Below are 20,926 nucleotides of genomic sequence, written 5' to 3' on the forward strand. Positions count from 1 at the left end.
GGTTATTCTCCTTCTGTACTCGGCACTGGTGAGACCGCTCCTCGAATCCTGTGTTCAGTTCTGGGCCCCTCACCACAAGAAGGATGTTGAGGCTCTGGAGTGAGTCCAGAGAAGAGCAACAAAGCTGGTGAAGGGGCTGGAGAGCAGGTCTTACGAGGAGCGGCTGAGAGAGCTGGAGTTGTTTAGCCTGGAGAAGAGGAGGCTGAGGGGAGACCTCATTGCTCTCTACAACTACCTGAAAGGAGGTTGTAGAGAGGAGGGTGCTGGCCTCTTCTCCCAAGTGACAGGGAACAAGACAAGAGGGAACGGCCTCAAGCTCCACCAGGGGATATTTAGGCTGGACATTAGGAAAAAATTCTTCACAGAAAGGGTCATTGAGCAGTGGCAGAGGCTGCCCAGGGAGGTGGTTGAGTCCCCTTCCCTGGAGGTGTTTAAGGGACGGGTGGACAAGGTGCTAAGGGACATGGTTTAGTGTTTGATAGGAATGGTTGGACTTGATGATTTGGTGGGTCTCTTCCAACCTGGTTATTCTATGATTTTATGATTCTATGTTTATTAAAGTGGGTGCCTCAAGGAAATCCATACTTAAACTTCTCAGTGTCTTTCTCAGTGCCTTCATCTCTTTAATCTTCTTGCATTTTTCCTACTTCCTTTTAGTAAAAATAAGTAAATATTTTGAAACAAAACAAGAATCTACTGAATATTTTGCCATTACTTTTTAAGCTGTAACAATTTAGCCTGTTTAACATTTTAATCCTGTATGATGACAAAATACAGTAATTCAGCTGACATATGGTAGAATGAGTTTTTCTCACTTATTACTGCTGACTTTTTGGTTCCATCAAACCAAGCTATGAAGTGTAAGACTGCACAACTCTCCTGCATAGAGCAAATAAATTGAGTGAAGCAAAGTGGCCACTAGACTACAGTGTCTCCGTGATGGATTTGCTCTCTTCTGCCATGCATGTTTTTCCTGCAGAACATTCTGGAATGCACATAGAAATACACTTACAACACTGCCAAATAAAATATTCGTGGAAAGAGACAGCAAAGTTTGAAAGTATAATGGCTTGCAAAGTATTATAAAGGAGATTTTTAAGAGTATCTAGTCACCTTGCGTATTTTGACAGAAACTTAAAATTTACCTTTGCTGGTTCTGCATTTTTCTCCAAACACACGTTCCCTACCAAAGATGTTTCCTTGAGAAATGTGTGGAGCTGTTCGTAGGTAGGGACAGTGTATATATGAGTACCTCTTGCAGTTTTTTTCTGTGGAGGGGTAAGGTACAGTTTTTCCAACATGATGCTCACCTGCTTATACAAGTCTGTCCAACACTGTGAGGCATATTACTACAGATATGGACCAGGTCAATATCTGTATTGTATAATTCTTGCCTAATTGTATCATTCTAGTTCTAAGTAATTATTTCCTAAAGGATAAGAGAATAGAACTTAAGACGTTATTGGGAAAATGTACTTGAGGAAACTTTATCACATTCTCCATCTTATGTTTTCAGGATATGAATGAAATATCCAACTTTGTTAAAGGCTCAATAAATGGTTGCGAGCAGAATGACTTAAATTATCCTCCTTTCACTCCCAGTAAGTCTCTCTGTTTTAACCAAAAAGCAGAATACCAAAACCTTTATGAATTGCTATGCAATTGGCTGCAAGGATGCAAAATTATTTTACTGCAGTTCTCATGTGTGGGGTTTGAACACTACTATTGATAGATAATACTGGTATACTTTGGCCTTTGTCAAAAGTGTGGTTTACATAACTGCCTTTTTTCTCTTTTCAAATTATTACTGAACGTTGTCATTACCTTAATTATGTGTGATAATATAATGACCTTTCACTATCAGTACTTTTCAAGATGTATGCAGAACTAAAACAGAGTTCATAGTTTGTTATTAAGTGGTAGGTTTAAGTAAGCATTTGCAAGGTGTTGACAGATAATGATTCAGAAATTTACAGTGTAGTTCTCAGTTATTCCTTGCATGGGTGCAAAGCTTAAGAGTAGAAAAGGTCACAGAGCAGAACTGAACCAGCAGCCAAGAGTAAAATTATTTTTTTTATAGGAGTAATACTGGTCTTAGTGCAAATATTAAAGAGAAAGAAGGACTTGAATGTCATGAATGGGCATTAAAGAAAAGATTGGAAGTAGTCAGAATTAAAATGTGTGTTAAAAGTGATACTTGTATTCCTCTTTTGAAGGTATTCTCGATAAGCTCATGTTTGCCAAGACACTTTGTATGGATGCAGAGCAGATGTGGGGGAAACATTATGATGTTCACAGTCTTTATGGATATTCCATGGTCATATCAACACAGAAGTAAGGAATGCATCCTAAAATCTTTACAAAACTATTTCAGAACAGTAGGTGGCTTGCATTTTCCAAAGCAGCAAGAGTTTTCACTTTTCCAGGAGTTTTCCAGGATCTCAATTCCTGGAAAATAATGTATTATATTTTAGGCAGTGAATCCAAGGCAAAATCTACTTACTAAAGTTGATAGTGAAAGCCACACAGTGGTTGTCGAAGCTGTGCAGAAGGATTATTTAGAATTGATGTCTTGAAATTCACTAAAAGACACCTGGTTAACCGTGAAGCAGTCCACATCCCTGGGATGAATAATTGTTGTAGAATCAGTCAATTTAAATCTGCCCTATTTAAAACTATTGATACCCCAGTTGTCTTTTTTTCCCTTTGCATAATTCCAGTGTTGTTTCCTTTCAAGAGCAATCGAAGAAGTGTTTCCTGGAAAACGAAGCTTCCTTATTTCGAGGTCTACTTTTATGGGATCAGGAAAGCAGACAGGACACTGGCTGGGAGACAATGCAGCAATATGGGATCACTTAAGATGGGCAATACCTGGAATGCTGGATTTTAACCTATTTGGAATTCCTTATGTATGAAATGCTTTTGTGACATACTTGCAGGATATAAGGATAAACAGTAACTCTACCTCTGTTATAACAGATTATCTAATCAAATACTGTCTAGATAACCATCTAGTTTTAACTTTTTTTTTCAATTATTTATTTTTGGCTTAAGTCATGTTTTGATTACTGTGGCTGAGCTTGTATGATGAGATAAACGTGGATAACATATATATTCTTATATATCCCAAGCTACCTGTTATTTCCAGTAATTTTTAAACACTACTGATCAATGTGAAACACTGTTATTTTTCTTATAATTTCAGATTAAATAGATATCCACTTATAAGGGAAATTCCCAAATTACTTTCCATTTCAATTTTCATTTCAATTTGACTCTCAAGCTTTTTTTCCTAATATATGCATATTGGCATCAAATTGGAAGGTTAAAGGTTTGGAAAAAATAAAACGATCAGCAATGTTAACTAGTAAGCAGTTTAATATTTTGTGCAACATAGTTGAGTTTGAAAGAAGAAAGATACAAGAGTGTTTAGCTGCTCAGACACTCTAGCTAGCAATTAATTTTGAATGCATCACTGAAAACTAGAAGTTATGTGTAGAGATAAGAGGTGTAGCATACTCTACATCCAACAGATTCTGTTTTGATTTAAAGATTGGTGCAGATATTTGCGGTTTCTTTGATGACACTACAGAAGAACTTTGTACACGATGGATGCAAGTAGGAGCATTTTACCCGTTTGCCAGGAATCACAATGCCGAAGGATACATAGTAAGTTGCGTTTTCTATTACTAAATGTTTTGTGTTACTCTACTACATTCCCTTTAACAGTATCAGTAGTGATGCTGACCAGTTCAAAAATGACAGAACCTTAAGCTCTCTTTATGAAATCTTAGATCTGAGACATTCAGCTCCATAAGGGTCAATTTTGACTACCCTTGTTTGGCAACAATTTCGTCACCATTAATTGTGCCTATCACCTATGGCAAGCACTCACTGATGTGTGACCCATCAGACAAACACTTGGGAGTACTTTACCATGAACTTGACAGAAAGCCAGGATGAAATCTGAGCTAACCCTGATGTGCCAGCATTGCACATGAGCAAGGAGGAATGTGCAGTGCTAAACATCATCAGCCTGGAAGAGTAGCATGTCAGGTCACACCACTGAGAAGGAAGACGATGCAGTCCTGCACCACTGAATTTCAGCCTCTCTGATACAGCAGCTACTTTTCACATGTTTGGAAGTATTTTCTGCATTATTAAAATAATAATAATAATAATAGTAATAGTAATAATAATAATATAATATTTGTTTTCAGCCTCAGGATCCAGCTGCATTTGGACCTGATTCAGTCTTGGTGAAAACATCCAAGCATTACTTGAACATTCGCTACACTTTGCTGCCTTACCTGTATACGCTTTTTTATAAAGCTCATACTCAAGGAGACACTGTTGTGAGGCCAGTTCTGCATGAGTAAGTTTACTCGTCAGCTTTTGTGACAGTTTTGTGAGGAATAAAATAGTTGGGCACATTAAGTGTTGTTTGAGACTTTCTGAACACTGATGTAGTCTGTGGAAATGTACATTGCATTATATATAGACAAGTTTTCAATTCATGAAATGCCATTTTGGAATCATCAGAAAAGTAATCAGAAACCCTCTGTAATTTCTGCATATCTGCATGTATCATCAGTCACTCTTATGAGTTGCTATGAGATGTTATTGTCAGCTAATCGAATTGTTCTCCACCATCATAAATATAGATTAGAATACATGTTTCTTTGCCTGGACACTCTTGCATAATCTGTGCCTAGAATACATGCACACCTACACTTTCACACATGTGTAGGGAATGCTAGAATGCTAACCGGACTAGTAAGACCTTGTCTTCTCATCTTCAAAGTGCCTCAGATTATAAGGACAAAAAAAGGGCAATGGCGATATGTCACTCTTCAGTCATGATTCTAGACAATTAGTACCCTGAAATATTGGAGTTACTGATAGTATGGTTAATTTAAAAAAGAAAAAAAAAAAAAAAGCATTTACTGCTATATCCTTCCCACTTGCCCAGGTTCTATTCTGATGAAGAGACGTGGAGTGTCGATAGGCAGTTCCTGTGGGGTCCAGGGCTTCTTATTTCCCCTGTACTTGACCCGGTAGGTTTGGATGGTTTGTTATGTATCTTGTAACTACTTCATGGGCCACAGGGACATGCTGAGTTACCAGTTGCAGCTCTTTTCTCTAGTAAGGGCCTGCAACATAAAATCCCCAAGTTTCTGCATTCTTGTCACTTCTATATTGCTCTGATTGAGAACTGAGCCTTTGTTGTCGAGTCTTTTGATAGTTCTGTTACTCAATGGAAAGGCTAGAGCTCCTCTACTATGCATGTATTTCCTGCTGAAAGCACATTCCCCATCTCTTTTTTTATGCTGAACAACCTGAACCACAAAAGTAGGCTCTGCCATTTCTCTGAGGATCTTAGATGTCCTCTGGGCCTATTCTAGTCCAAGCTCTTCTGTCTTGGCTAGACCAGTAAAGGCTGGCAAAGCAATTGCAGGGGGCTTTGTTTATTACCATTAACATCATTCTGTCTCCAGTGCAAACGTGTGGCCCGAGGTCATATTTGTTTTTTCCTGTGTGCATCACTTGACTGACTTATCAGAATCCACTGTTGGTGGATTCTTAACAAACCTAGGTTTACCTTCTTTTTTCTTGTTTACCCTCTCCCTCCTTAATTTGTTTCTTCCAGTAATGGAGCCCACAGCATCTTTTCATCACTGGCAACATGGAAAATAGAAAATCTTGCACTTTCTGCTATTAAATCCCACCCTTATTTTCCAGCCCTCTAGGATGTCAGAGTCACTGGGTCTGATGTTCTGATTCTTCTCAACCTTGTATCATCTCTGAATTTACTTCAGAATCAGCTTCTCTTCCTGCATTTCAACTTGTTTGTGGTGCAACAAGAAAACAAATTGATCGTGGCATACTCTGTGGCAGAATCCTGTAAATAATGTTTGTTAATGCCAGTAACGCATATGGCATGAAGAAACACAAAACATTTGTTAAATACATAAAACAAAAAGAAAGAATCTGGAAGATGCCAGCCCAGAAATATGTGAACATAAATAATATCTAGAGAGCCTTCTAGATATGATCAGAGACGCTCGAATTGAAGCACAGGGATTTGGGGGTTCATATAATGAGCTGCGACATTGCAGAGCGGTGACTCAGTTGTCTCCCAGTAGATGTGCAGAAATTGTACACAGATTGCTCTCTTCCTTTCTGGACACCATCGTAAAAACCATTAAAGAAACAGTGAAGGGGAGAAGTATCAATAATTTTCTCAATGTGGACTTGTGTTTTATTCAAAAATGTAGTGTCTTTGATTAAGTCACCTTCAGATATGAAAGCTGTTTCTTTGTTCACCTTTCAGGGTGTGGATTCAATTCAAGCATACATTCCTGATGCAGTATGGTATGAGTATGATACGGTAAGTAGGTGCAGAGGACACTATGGGGAGATTTTCTAAACAGCTATGCAACAAAACAAGATTGTCAGCCCTGCTTTAGTGACAGAAGCCCACAGGAAGGAAATAGTGAGGCAGGGCATGAAGGGTGGTGAGGTAAGCGCATTAATTAATGCCACAAGAAAGACATGAGGTGTGGAATATAGTACAGGAGATGGGAAGGCAGATTGAGTGGAAACTTTAGCAAAGACCATATTTGAACTACAATAAACTACAGTTGTTATTTTAATACATGAGAATCTGCAGTTATTGTTTACCAGTCTCATTTCTGCTAATAATTTTTCCACTGCTGTGATGATCCTTTTGATAAGCGAAAAAGAACCTTGTTTGTGTCAGTTTCCCATATTAATATCAGAGTCCCAGCAGAACTTGCTTTCTGCATTGGCTGAACCAAAACTAAACAGTGAGAGATATTGATTTATGACATTTGATTATCTTGGTATGCAGTTTTTTTAATCTTTATGTGCCCACTGGCAATTAGCTGTTTAGCTATTTTAGGGCTTTTCCAGAAGGAAGCATTAAGATGAAACTCAGGACTTAAGAAACCTTTCACAGCAGTGAGTAACGCAACATACCCATTCTGTTTTACATTCCTGTCAATAAGGGGGCAAAAATCTCAATAAGAAAAATATGGACCAAGTTGGACCTGCCAGCAGACAAAATGGGACTCCACTTGCGAGGTGGCTATATTTACCCGACTCAACAACCAGCTGTCACAACAGTTGCAAGGTATGCTTCAAAACTAAATGTTTTTATGGGTTTTTTATTCAAGCATGGGCTGAGGACTTTCAGGGTACAGATCATTAGCAGCCCATTGTATTTAGCTTTTTCACTTTTAAATATGGGAATAACTGTGAGCCACACCTCACTTTCATAATTGCTTACATTAAAGCTTCGGTGATTAATTACAGGCTTATTTGCATAACATTTTGTAAACTGTCTGTATATTTTAATCCATTTAAACAAAAAGAGAAAGCAACCAAGGACTAATCTAAGGTAATTCTCAAGGTATTGAAACCCTGTTGAGTGTCACGTCCTTAACATGAACATGAAGGATGTATTAAGACTTTTTAGATGTTTGATGTACATGTAAGACAGAAACCCTGTCTTTCCACAGCCGCAAGAATCCAATGGGACTTATAATTGCCCTGGATGACAACAATGCAGCTGTTGGGGACTTGTTCTGGGATGATGGGGAATCTACAGGTGAGCAGTTATCTACAGTGAAACAATTGTGATTAACAAAGCATTAATATGTACACGTTTCAACCTTCCTGCTGATCTCATGGAGCACTAATAAGACATTGTTTTGACATGCTATTAATACTTGCTCATATGACAATACTTTTTCAGCACTTTTGAGTGGAAAACTAACTACAATTAACTTATTTTATGTTCAGTTTTCGCTATAGCATTAAATAGGTAAAGGTTTGGCACACAAGCGTGTTGACTGTTAAACCATGCTGTGAAGATTGATATATGTTCTGGTATATACCTAAATTAGTTTCAATGGGTGCAAGAATGCACATAATTAGTGTTTGACACTAAGAATAGGTAGAAGATGAAAAACCAGCATTGTTGTTAACTCTCTGGAATTACTTAAATCGTTTCTGAAAATAGTAGAAATTTTGTTATCTCAAAAGTATGGTATTGGAGCCAATGTTTTCTTTATGCCATCTGGTTTCTACAGCGTACTGGTGCATAAACATACAAGTAGGCATGCACGGGTTATACTTGTCATGCTGCCAACCTCGCCTTTAGTAAAGCTTCTGGAGAATTTGTTTCCTCTGGGACAGTCACTATGATTATGCCAACACCGCTCAACCTGATTGTTTGTGATGCGCTGGCATTGATATTACTTACCTCACCAGTTCTATTCTGTCCAATGATTTTAACACACATACCTTTTTTTCCTTAGGGTAAAATTAAGGTCACAACTAAATTCAACACAACATTTGAAAAAAAAAAAGAAAGAAACACAAAACTCTAATTTAAGGTTAAACCTGCTTTTGGAATGCTGTATAAACAAAGCAGAGTTTGTTCTAGAGTAATGGGAGAACTTTTAAAAAATTAAATATTGTCTTAATCTTGAGATGAACAATATTTGGAAAAATTGAATACCTTGAACTGTGGTATTTTCTGTGGAATTAGTTAGGAACCCTGTTTCTATTAAACTGTAAAACTATCTGAGGTGCTTATATCCTTTAGGCTGTTTTTGCCACACAGAGTTCGAGAATTATTCTGGCATGATTTTTTGAAGAAATTTTACAAAATACTCAGGCTTTTATTAAAAGGATTTAAGGACTTTTATTTGACAGATTTTGTTGTTTTATTTGCAATAAACCATAACATTCAGACCTAGGGATTTTGGTTTATGGCGTATGCTAGATAATGCTGTACATTTCAAGTAGACCTGATCTTCTCTACTTCATACCCTACTCTATCCATAGACTGCTCTGAATGGCAAAAATCTCAGAGATTTATTTAGCTACACTGGAATACAATGTAGGTTAGAAAGTAGGAAAATACACAGCAGTAAGAATGTACGGATAGGAATGAAGTTGGAGTAATATTACCATTGAGGTAAAAATAAATAATGCTCCGATATTGTGTTCATGTTTAATTTATAAATCACTAAATTAGACAGAGATCCTTCAGCTAGAATGCGATGGAGGTGTTTGATACACAAGGTATCAAACTATACACTCATGTTTTCAGGAAAGATCTCTGCCCATGAGATGACAGAGATTTGGTTTAGTAGGCATGGTGATGTTGGCCTGATGGCTGGACCTGATGATCTTAGAGAATTTTCTGAACTTGATAATTCTTTGATTTTATGATTCTTTGAATTAACCTCACTGCTGCCTACCACAGGCAGTATCTGAATTGGTGCATTCTTACCTCTGTCCTTTGATACACCTAACCACCTTCTTCTAGGTACTTAACCAATCCAACTTCTCTGGCTTATCCTCCAGTTGCTAGAAGCTACCTTTATCCTTGATGACAATCTATTTGTTTCACGTGTGCATGGCCAGGACACTGACTAAACTTGCATGTAAGCAAGGAGCTCTTTGGCTTCAAAAGTGCATCCCCCATTTCCTAGCTGCGTGGTCACCATGTTATGCATTTGACCTGTATAACTTCCTCTTGTTATTTTAAGAATACCAATCACATCTCTCAAAAAAACTTTCAAGCCTCTACTTTTTTTAAAATTTGTAGAAGTTTGAGGTGCTTTTAAGAAATAAAGCTATAATTTGGCTGATTATTGCTGCCATAAATATTGAAGGCCTTGGGTGGTTCCTGATATGACATCTACGTGTACTGCTTTGTCAAGGCCTGAAATAACACTGCTATTATTGTACTCACTTCTCTTGAGATACAAAGCAATAAAACATTTTATAATTTTATTTCCTGCCCAAAACTTACAGGTTGTGGTCTTTTCAGGGAAACCATTTAGGATTTTCTTGTGATGACAGCTTTTTTATTTTTGTACATGGAAAATATTGCCAGACTGAATCAACTTCTGTATTTCTTTTTCCCAATGGTATTCTATTTCCTCTTGTATGCTTCCATGGCATTGATTATTCATATTATTGTCATTTTTGCATGAAAACTGCTTACTTCAGGTATTTTAAAGGATTAACTTTAAGCCATGACTCTTTATTCAAGGGAAGCTAAGAAGGAATAACAGTAAAATTAAAAAAAACCCCTAACAGTACATCTTAGAAGAGCTGATTTCAACGAGTTTTTTTGAAAACTTTGGAAAATTATGTGTCAGAAAGAAAAAGAGACATTTCAGTTCCTCAAAGAAACTTTAGTAAATATTTGAGTTGCTCAATGCAGCCTCTGAATGCAGTAATAATACTAATAATTAACAATTTATTGGTCTCTAGCAGGGGCACAGTCCCGTTTTTAATGCTGTTCCTTTATGAACACTAAGTATAACCACTTTCTTTGCCTTTTAGGTACAATTGAGAGTAAAGCGTACGTTTATTATGAGTTTACAGTTTCCAATGTAAGTATTTTGTTTTAAAAAATCTTGCTTTCATTTTCCATTTTTATCAATAGTATCCTCAAGGGTCATTCTTTTATCGCTCCTTATTTTCCTGTAAGGTTTACTGAGAAGAAAAATATTTGACAAAGTCAAAGCAGAGTCATGTTCAAATTACCAAAATTTAACTGGGATGAAAATCTGCCATTTTTGTTTCCTTCTCCCTGTTATGTATCTAAAGAACAGAACTCCTGTTTCCTTTCACATAATAAACTTGGCAGCAATATTTATTGAGCGGGACAACTGTAAAACATCAGTGGTCATAAAAACAGAATCAGAAAGGTGGTGAATGTAGGATTTGTGATTGTCAAAATACTGTAAATTTGGGAAAAGTCTTTGTACGCTGTAAAAATACAGCTGAATGTTTCCAGAGTGAGAGGAAGGGCTACTCCTTGTCTGGACCTAAAGAACCTACTGCATGACTAAGTTGCTGGGTTTTTAATTTTTTTAAAGCTGAAACTGCCTTGGCAGGATTAATTTAGGGCAGGTTGCAGTCCAAATAGTGTTTCTATTCAATATTGACCTGAGATACCATGTGTGGCAAGGACTCCAAGTATTATGATAACTATATTTTTTTATAATAATACCTGCTAAAGATATTCTTTCCTTTGCCATGGTGAAGCAGCAGAGCAGCACCTGAGAAAGAATAAATAGAAAAAGGGTAGTGGAAGCAAGGGAATAGAAGGTGGAAGCTTGTGCATTAATTATTTCTAATTTTAATCATCTGTGGTCATATAATCATTTATAGATAAGCAACCTCAGTTACTCTTGGAGTTTGAAACTCTTATAGCCAAATCATCAGTTGACTATAATGATGTTGAATTAAAAATTAACATAAGCTTTCACATGGAGAGTAATAAAATGGTTAAACACTGGCATATGTGACAGCCATAGTACAGTCTGCCCTTTGGACTCTAATAAGATCTAATGAAATTGAATAGAAACTGGTATTTTCATATGAGGAAAAGTGGATATGAATCTTACATGTTAAATCCCAGCAACATCAGAGCTGAGTAGAGGTTTGCTGCTTTGTCACTGGCAATGTGAACCATTTCTTATTTTAGAAAAAAGTAAAAAACTGAAGTTGAAACACAACTATGCAGCATATTATATATATTTTGGAAAAATATTATTGTGAAAATAAAGAGCAGGGTAATAATTGGTGTTAGGAAAATGTATTGGCTTACTTGATGCTACAATATGAAGATTTAATTTGAAAAATTGTTAAATCAGGAGGATATTTGACAGATTTTTTTTTTTATAAGAATGTGATCAATATATTATTTTTCAGAATGTTCTACAAATGAATGCTATACACAGCAATTACACTGATCCAAACAACTTGAAATTTGAAGAAATCAAGATATTGGGAGCGCTCCAAAATATAACTGCAGTTACTGTATCTCAGAACAATGTTGTCGAAAATTCTTCACCTACTATCACATATTTGCCTCAAGAAAAGGTAAATCAATAATAGGAAAATGGGAAGTAAATATCTTTGAAATTGCATCAGCTTTATTATATATATTGCTAAGGACAATACTCAGTGGCAATGTCATTTCAACGGAGTACATAATGTATTTTGCTACAGAACACAAGTACAATTGCATTCAACTCGGCTGCGTAGGAAGTGCCTCTAAGCTTTGCTTTTGGACCCTCAGTGCAAGTTTAGTAATTCAGTTATTCGTGTTGCAAAATTTAGTTTCTAAGAGGAGGAACAGCTTTGTGATTTTGTTTGATGTTGGAGGAGGATACAAAGTATTTATGGTTTAGATGAGTACTTGTGCATTGTTTTGGTTTTTTTTTTTAAAAAAAATGTTGTGCACTGTTGAGATTTCCTTTGTCACTTTATACAGAGTTTTTCACCAAATGTATACAGGATAACAGCAACACAATGCATTTCTGTGTGAAGGAAGTGAACGTGCTGCTGCTACAGGGAAGCTTTCATTAAAAGTGTTTTCCCACACTAAAGATAGTGCTGACATTGCTTTGAACTTGCATTCTACACCCTGTTATTACAAGCCCTTGAGTTACTTATTATGTTATCTCAGTTACTGAATCAAAATTAAAATATTTTAGCTTTTTCTTACCTCATAGAATCATAGAATAGCTTGGGTTGGATGGGCCCTTAGAGATCATTTAGTTGCCAGCCCCCTCTGCAATGGGCAGGGAAACATCCCACTAGATCAGGCTGCCCAAGGCACCTCTTGCATTCATATTTCAAAACATGGAGGAGCTGTGTCCTTATCTTTATTTCCAAGGAAACTGTGGAATAGACTCAGTTTTTTTAGATTCTTAATTTTTCAGATTTTGATCTACAAGAATGTAAGTTTTATGCATTTGTAAAAGCGAGATCATATTAAATGTTACAGAACAGGGGATTTTGTGAATTGTCACATAGCAAAATGCATTGTTCCTGAGTACGAGCATCTCTGCTGACTAAAGTCATGACAAATGTGATGTGGGATTTAATAACTATTTATTGTTTAATATTTATAGGTTGCTCATATAACAGGACTTCAGCTTGAACTGGGAAAATCCTACACAGTAAGCTGGACTCAAATAATGAGTGAAAATGAAAAGTTTAATTGTTATCCCAGCCTCAATCCCACAAAAGAAAAATGTGAACAACTTGGCTGTGTCTGGGATGTAAGTAAGAATTATTTTTCTAAACTACCGAGATGGAAATATTTCCAGAAACATAGCCTTCTCTTTATCATTGTTGCTGTGGAAATATAGCCTGGCAGATTTATCAGATTTAAATAAAGTAGGGGCACAGACGTTAGCTCCCTGTACTAGCAAATTTTATTTACCTCACTAAAACCAAAGTAGTTGGCAACTGTATATGCTCTTCCAAAGTATATCAGAAGTTGAGGAAAAATATCGGGTTTTTTTTTGAAAGGTGGAAAGAAATAATATTAGAGGTATGAAAAAATAGGTCTTGAGATCAGGCTCTTTAGCTACCTCTCCTACTTCACTGGCACCACAATCTACAAGGCTTATCCCTTTTGTCTCATTTTCAGTCAGTCAAGTGCTTTTTAAGTCAAACCAATTCCTCTGGATCTCAATTTGAGAAGAAATTCTTGAATCTTCCAGAAATTTTGATTCTGATGTGAACCTAACTGCTTATATCCATGCCGAGGAAGTATGTCCAAATCATAATCCCTGTCATGCAGTTCTTTACCACATAGCTGTATTTATTGTTATCCCATGCACATAAAGAGCAGTGCACCTTGGCAGGGCTGAACTTCAGAGCATCCCTCCAACTAAACTCCTCCATGCTCTTAAAAAATCTAAATTGAGCAGCATGGACATGAAGACCAGAATTCTCTGCTGGCTGCTCTTAAACCAGCAGCTGCTGCAGTGGCTGATGGTCTGTCCCAATTTTGATGTACTACTAGGAATATTTTTTTGTAGTTTTGGGCATTTGGAAATGCCTTTTCCTGTGAAATAGAACTTTGGTCCCATTGTGGACTTGGTATGTTTTATGCTCTTCCTCAAGTTGAAAGGTGCTTTGAATTTGATAACAACAGATGAATAAATATTCATTAGCAATTAAGATGAGCAGAGCAGGCAGAGTTTCATTTGAACAACTGGGCAGGATTGATGGTAAGTATCCAGAGGTGGAAGGCTAATACATTAACCTACATCAACCATTTAACCTCACAATACCTAGTTTGAGTGTTTATGTTCAACTGCAGCAGGAAACTAAGTGTAATTTTGATCTTGCTGTCAGGAGATCTTAGATAAATAGGATGTAACTCTCAGTGGATATTTTAAACATAATTTGTGTGAATAAAGGTAATGGAAAGGTCTCATCTGATGTTCCCTGAATATCTAATAAGTTTTTGGGTGCATGCTCTCAGTGAGCCAGGGACCAGAGAGCAATGGGATTAAAAGGGAGAAAGCTTTAGGAATTTCAACAGGTCAAGATTAAGTCATGTTTTGGAACTTGAGCTTAAGAGATCACAGAGTTAGGGAAATTAAATCCACCTCCACTGTGCCAGGATTACATTTCCAGACTGAACTACTGTATTTGTATAGTTTGGACTGTATTGTTTGATTATATCTGACTTAGTGTAGAGGTCAGTGTGTTCTGTATTACTTCTTCACTGTTCACCAGTTGCATTAAGTTTTCCTCCAATTTCTACACTTGACAGATATCTGATAAAAATGGAGCTTTGGATTACACCCTAATAACTAACAAAAAATTAGGCCAGACCAACGTAGCTTACTAACCTTTAACTTATTTCTGTTTGCAGCAGGCAACATCAAACTCAGATATTCCACACTGCTATTACAGCTCTGACAATCCTTACTCTACAGACAAAGTAGAATATACCTCATCAGGTTTGACAGCCAACCTCACCTTAAACCGTGCCATGAGCAGAGCTAATGAGAATGTCACTACATCAATTAGTACGCTACGCTTGGAGGTGAAATATCACCTCAACCACATGCTGCAATTTAAGGTAATGTCATTCCAGAATTTCTATACGTTTAATATCTCATTGTAAAAAAAAAAAAAAAATCCTGTTCATGGAAATAATAAAGGCTTTTTATAGTCAATTTTGTATTACACAGACAGTAAAATCCTCACCTAAATATATTTCTTCATCTAACCAAGTAGCTGTTATTGCTTTTAGCTCACAGGTCTTTTTGATCCTATAATCCTCTACTCAGTTATACCATGAATTTATGGTATAATGTCAGCATATGTGTCATGTCAACTAGAATCTCTGGAACTAAAGACATTTCATTAGTGTATGGGTAAATTTATTGATAAAGATTATCCAGATGTACAGGGAAGATTTGCATCAATTATTCTACTTCTATTCTAAAATTTTTAATACACTACCTCTTAGACTAAAATTATTACTCTTCATTTAATAATCCTGATATAATTATGGTGTTTTAAAAAGGTGAGGCATCAAAGACTAATTTCTGTCATCTTTCAGAATACAGAAAATTTTAAAAAACATCTCTTAAAGTTGGCTAAAAGATTAACCAGAAAGATATTTACCAAACTTACTTATATACCTATATATAGAAATTATTAGAAAAGCTATTCCTGATCCAAAATATACCCCTAAATTTGTTTTTTCCCAATCCAAATACTGAGAAATAATTTGTTGAAGAACAGGTATTGAAAGAAAATACTCATCTTGGCAAGTGTTTTCAACTTTTTTTCTGTATTCATTTTAACCAATTCAATTTTATATTACCATAGGTAAGATTTTTAAAAAATTAATTAAAATTAATTTATTTTCATTTCATAGATTTACGATTATCAAAATGCAAGATACGAGGTTCCAGTACAACTAAATACTCCAAGCTCCCCAACCAGCACAGACAAGGAGCGACTCTATGAAGTATCAGTTCAAAATAAACCATTTGGTATACAGGTTCGGCGCAAAAGCACAGGGACAGTCATGTAAGCCATAATCATCTTAAATTATTTCATTTGGTTTTGTTAGCTCTTTTCAAGACAAACCATTTTCTTGTGTACTATGTTTTAAATACATTAAGACTAGCTCTTGTATCCTTCCCATGAAATGGCTGTCTACCAAATGCTAAGTACTCCTCCAGCAGAGGCGGCTTCACCATTGCATTGAGAGTACTGACCAGGGGGAGGACAGAGAAGGTGCACAGAGCAATATCCTATTTTTTCCTCATAATTACATAAGGATTTTCCCCTGTCACTTCACAACCTGTCACTTGCTGAAGGTCCTCTACAAGCAGTTGAAGTGTGGAATAGACAACTCCGATTTCATTCCTTGATTAAGTTTAAGTCAGACCTAGACAACAGGGAACAATTATGTTAGTGGTTGTGTGTGATTTTTTAATTAAAAAAAATTCTTGTCACTTTTTTAAGTGTTCAAAACTAAATTGCAAGCCAATTTCCTTTTCACCAACCACACTAGTCATCAGAGTATAGATGAGGCACTTTAGGACGTGGTTTTGTAGGCATGGTGGTGTTGTGCTGACAGTTGGACTCGACGATCTTAGAAGTCTTTTTCAACCTTAACGAGTCTATGATTCAATGATTCCATGATTCAAATTACAATTCATCCCCTTGGAATGATGTTATTCTTTGGCAGAACACCATCAAGTTGTTGTTTGGCTTCTAACTGTAAAGATGTCAATTTACAAAAAAATGAATACAGTTTCAGTGTAATCTGCATAAAAAGTCCAGTGAACAATAAAAAGTACCTTATTTACTTTATTCAATGTGACACCAAGGATCAGTGTAGGAGCAAAATACGATCATACTCTCCTGAAACACACTTTCTCATTGAATTACCAAAATATGATGCAACTTGCCATGCATAATATATATCTTTCTAAGAGATATAGAAGACTTTGTGCCTCTGAACTGTGTATCGAATTCTTAGACATCCTCATTTCATGTGCTTTAAGTTTTCTCGATAGCTGTAACAGTTTTATTCCACCTTTACTGAGAAGTGTGATTTTCAGAGAAAAAGAGTAGCATAAAAAAGCAACTGCCAGCTAAACATGCAGTGGAAGACACTATGTTCTTGTTTTTATTTTCCTCTTTCTGTTTTAGCTGGGATTCACAGCTGCCCACCTTCACATTCAGTGACATGTTCATTCAGATTTCTACCCGCTTAGCATCCGAGTATATATATGGATTTGGAGAAACAGAGCACACCATGTTTCGACATGACATGAACTGGCACACCTGGGGAATGTTCACGAGGGATCAGCCTCCTACTGTAAGTAGAAGCAAATGTAGCTTTTGCACCAATGAGTCTAAAGTGTGGAGGTGTTTTGCAGGATTTTAAAGTCCAGTGGACGTTCACTGGTATCGGACACACTCACTGACTTTATGAACATTGAATCATAGAATCACCAGGTTGGAAAAGACCCACTGCATCAGGCCCTTAGTCAGATTTTGGAAGAAAACAAATGGCTTAGAAAGAACATTCTTCCTCTTTTTTTTTTTGTTCTTCTCTGATAATTATTCTGAAAGCTACAAATGAGTCAAGACAACTCCCACTACTTTGGGGGTAAAATTGGTACTTACAGAGATAAACCAGAAATGTTATTTCTATGGTGTATACTTGTGTTATTTCAAATGAAATCGCACAATGCTTGCAATTTGCAGGGAATGACCAGTGAAATAGCAGCAGTTGATTATAGTTCTAATTTCCAGTTCAGGTTTCAATATATCTTTTATTAAATGAAAGATAATAGAATGTCACCAGCACCTCCTGATCATATAGACAGCAGGATAGATATCCTGTTACTGTTTGGAAAGAAGGAAAAATTTTGTCCTAGGGAAACAATTTCTCATTAGCAAGTTTTAAAGGTAGCAATACCTTTGCTTTCTTTCCTATCTGGTCAATGTGAACAAGACTGACTCATATTGTGAAGCTGAAAGTGATCTTCTGTAGGCTGTGTTGTGGGTATGTAGGGTGTAAGAATATAGTTTTGGAGTTTATTTCTTGTATGTTTGGCAGTTGTGTCTTTCGTCTTTTAATAAATTTATTCTTAAATGTAAGTGGATGCTTGCATTATTGCCTCAGTAGAATGAATTTTATTTTGTTTGCAGTACAAGTTGAATTCCTATGGTTATCACCCATTTTACATGGCTCTTGAAGAAGATGGCAATGCCCATGGAGTTCTCTTGCTTAACAGTAATGCAATGGGTAGGAAAACCTTTATTTTCTCACTGTATTTTATTTTCGCAGTCAGTATTTTGCAATTTTGGCAAATTCAGGCAACTTTTTTTCATTTCACTTCCCCCATTTCCAGATGTGACGTTCCAGCCGACCCCTGCCCTGACGTACCGCACCACGGGAGGAATTCTCGACTTCTACATGTTTTTGGGCCCGACACCAGAACTTGTTGTTCAGGAGTACACTGCAGTAGGATTCTTACTTTATTACAGAATAATTCTGGCGTATGCCTTGTTAGTGGGTTTCTTTTGTTTTCACCTACTCATCACAAATATTCTTTTTTTTTCTAGCTGATTGGACGACCGGTCATGCCACCCTACTGGTCTCTGGGATTCCAGTTGTGCCGCTATGGATACAGGAGTGACTCAGAAATTGCCCAGCTGGTGGAGGACATGAAGGCAGCTGGAATTCCCTATGTACGCTGATAGCAGTTAACATTTAAGTTCATGCCTGAACTTTTGGCTTCAGTGTATTAACAAAATCAATTTAAACCCCCAAAAGAAAACCAACCGCAAAACCCACCACCATGATGGAGTAGAGCAGACTGGGTTTTATGCCAGAGCTGAGCATCTCTGCACACTCTGGGCTATGTTAAATGTAGACATCAGGCTCCTTTATTTTCCTTATCATTCACACCAAAGGAACACTCAGATGCCTTAGTCAGTCAAAGACTCTTGCCACACCAGATGTGAAAGAGCAGTGATCAACAAGAAAAACAAGCAGGAGAGAAAATGAGGCAGCATCATTTGAATGGTATATTACTCCATGACAGGTCAGCTATGATTTGGCACAAGCTGTTGTTGGGAACATAGAAATAGCACATAGATCTAAGAAAATGATACTGTTCATTGAATGGGTCTTCATATTAAATTCCATCGACATCACTATTTCAATACAAGTTTTCACAGTTTCCTTGTAGATATGGTAACACGTGCAGTTTCTGCATATGTATACACATGTACAAATCCAGGACTTTTTGATCTACCACATATTTGTTTCTACTCTTAGACTAGATGCAATAGTGAAATCTTTGTTTTACACTGGACTTACTGATTGATAGACTATGTAATATTCATTTAGTTGCTTTAGCCTGAAGTTACAGTTGCTTCCAAAGTTGCAGTTCAAATGTTCAGTAGCTTACCTATTTTGGCAATTTATCAATAAATATATATTTGTCAAAAAAAAGATTAAAAAAATCATTTTACATTGATTCTTTCTGTGAACTGCAGGATGTCCAATATGCAGATATTGACCATATGGAAAGGCATCTGGACTTCACCATTGGCACAAATTTTGCTGGATTACCAGCTCTGATCAACAAAATAAAAGAAGAAGGAATGAGATTCATCATTGTCCTGGTCAGTTTTGAATATTGGTTTTAAATTGCAATAAATCCTTGCAGAATGCAGAATTTATTCAATAGTGCTTCAAAATTTCTTTTTTGAGCATAAGGGTAAAAGTGTTTTTAATTTTAGGATCCAGCCATCTCTGGAAATGAAACCAATTATCCTACCTTCTCAAGAGGTTTGCAGAATGATGTCTTCATAAAATGGCCCAATACCAATGACATTATATATTCCAAGGTACTGTTTTTAAAAAGTTGATGGCAGTAGAGACATGCTGTATTCAAGTGAGCAACATGTCAGCTTAGAGTTCAATGCTGGCTCTAGGGGGAAGTCTGCTAATGGTATATTCATTCCAGGCTGTAAATGACACATTGAATAAGTACCACAGACTGAGTTGATGTCAGTATGTGTTGCCATTCACATAGGTATCAAGAAAGAATGGTTTTATCTGTCTGTTGCTGATGCTCAGTTTACATTCAGTGTGGTCTGATTATTTAAAAATGTCCTTTATCCTATTAGGTCTGGCCATTTCTTCCCAATGTACAAGTCGACAAGTCACTACCTGAGCAAACCCAGATAGAGGTAAATGCTGATATTGTTTGGTTATGTTTGGAACATAGCAGCACATTAATTAAGGAAAATAGCAGCAAACTGGTTGATAAAACTTGTGGGATGAATAAAGTGCAAAATCTTGTTATACTTCCTAACTGAGCCAAAAAAAGTAGTGAATAAGTAATTTTTTTCATTTTTTAAAAAATATTTTAAACAAATTCCAACATTTTAATGGCAGGATACTTTCCCTCCTGTATCTGTTTTGCTTTTGTACTATCTTAACAGGTCTATGGAGCACATGCTGCTTTTCCAGACTTCTTCCGCAATTCCACAGTGGAGTGGTGGAAGAGAGAAATCCTGGAGTTCTACAACAACCCCACCAACAACACAAGAAGTGTCAAGTTTGATGGCCTGTGGATAGTGAGTGTAGAAATACATTTGATTTCTGGACTTTTTTTTCCCCTGCCAGACACTAGCAAAGGGGGTCAGATTTCATGGTGTCTGTGCTGCTATTGAAGCTCAGAGGGTATCTGGTGTTAAGTAGCCATTAAGTGAAATTTAAAAATATAGGCTTGAGGGAAAGCAAGTAGAACATGAGGTAGAACCTGAGCCCGCAGCCAAAGGCACATCTTTGGCTCTAGGTTGCACTTGCACTGCCTTAGTGTATTGTGACTTTCTTCCTCTACTGTGACACTCTGCACAGGGAAACAGAACCCAGACTGTTTTTCTATTGAAATGCTTTGTGTCTCCCTACACCATTCCACACGTGAACATGTCAAGAAAACATAGAACAGCAGACTGAGGCTGCAGCTGAAAGGACTACTGAGGAATTCTACAATGCTGCTTG

General features: G+C 36.7%; 1 protein-coding gene across 1 annotated transcript in view; it reads left to right on the forward strand.

Moving 5' to 3' along the window:
- SI (sucrase-isomaltase) overlaps positions 1-20,926 on the forward strand; it is an 82,366-nt gene that overhangs the window by 46,106 nt on the left and 15,334 nt on the right. Inside the window, exons 15-36 of the mRNA XM_069864963.1 lie at positions 1,517-1,601; positions 2,217-2,334; positions 2,738-2,909; positions 3,553-3,669; positions 4,221-4,375; positions 4,973-5,057; positions 6,335-6,391; positions 7,032-7,156; positions 7,545-7,633; positions 10,393-10,442; positions 11,770-11,940; positions 12,978-13,127; positions 14,744-14,950; positions 15,758-15,912; positions 17,047-17,215; positions 18,055-18,151; positions 18,258-18,370; positions 18,472-18,597; positions 19,411-19,539; positions 19,657-19,764; positions 20,047-20,109; positions 20,365-20,499. Coding sequence (XP_069721064.1) covers positions 1,517-1,601; positions 2,217-2,334; positions 2,738-2,909; positions 3,553-3,669; positions 4,221-4,375; positions 4,973-5,057; positions 6,335-6,391; positions 7,032-7,156; positions 7,545-7,633; positions 10,393-10,442; positions 11,770-11,940; positions 12,978-13,127; positions 14,744-14,950; positions 15,758-15,912; positions 17,047-17,215; positions 18,055-18,151; positions 18,258-18,370; positions 18,472-18,597; positions 19,411-19,539; positions 19,657-19,764; positions 20,047-20,109; positions 20,365-20,499 — 2,676 coding nt within the window. The remainder of the gene's footprint in view (positions 1-1,516; positions 1,602-2,216; positions 2,335-2,737; positions 2,910-3,552; positions 3,670-4,220; positions 4,376-4,972; positions 5,058-6,334; positions 6,392-7,031; positions 7,157-7,544; positions 7,634-10,392; positions 10,443-11,769; positions 11,941-12,977; positions 13,128-14,743; positions 14,951-15,757; positions 15,913-17,046; positions 17,216-18,054; positions 18,152-18,257; positions 18,371-18,471; positions 18,598-19,410; positions 19,540-19,656; positions 19,765-20,046; positions 20,110-20,364; positions 20,500-20,926) is intronic.

The sequence above is a fragment of the Phaenicophaeus curvirostris genome, chromosome 10 (genome assembly GCF_032191515.1).
Source record: "Phaenicophaeus curvirostris isolate KB17595 chromosome 10, BPBGC_Pcur_1.0, whole genome shotgun sequence".
Taxonomy (NCBI): domain Eukaryota; kingdom Metazoa; phylum Chordata; class Aves; order Cuculiformes; family Cuculidae; genus Phaenicophaeus; species Phaenicophaeus curvirostris.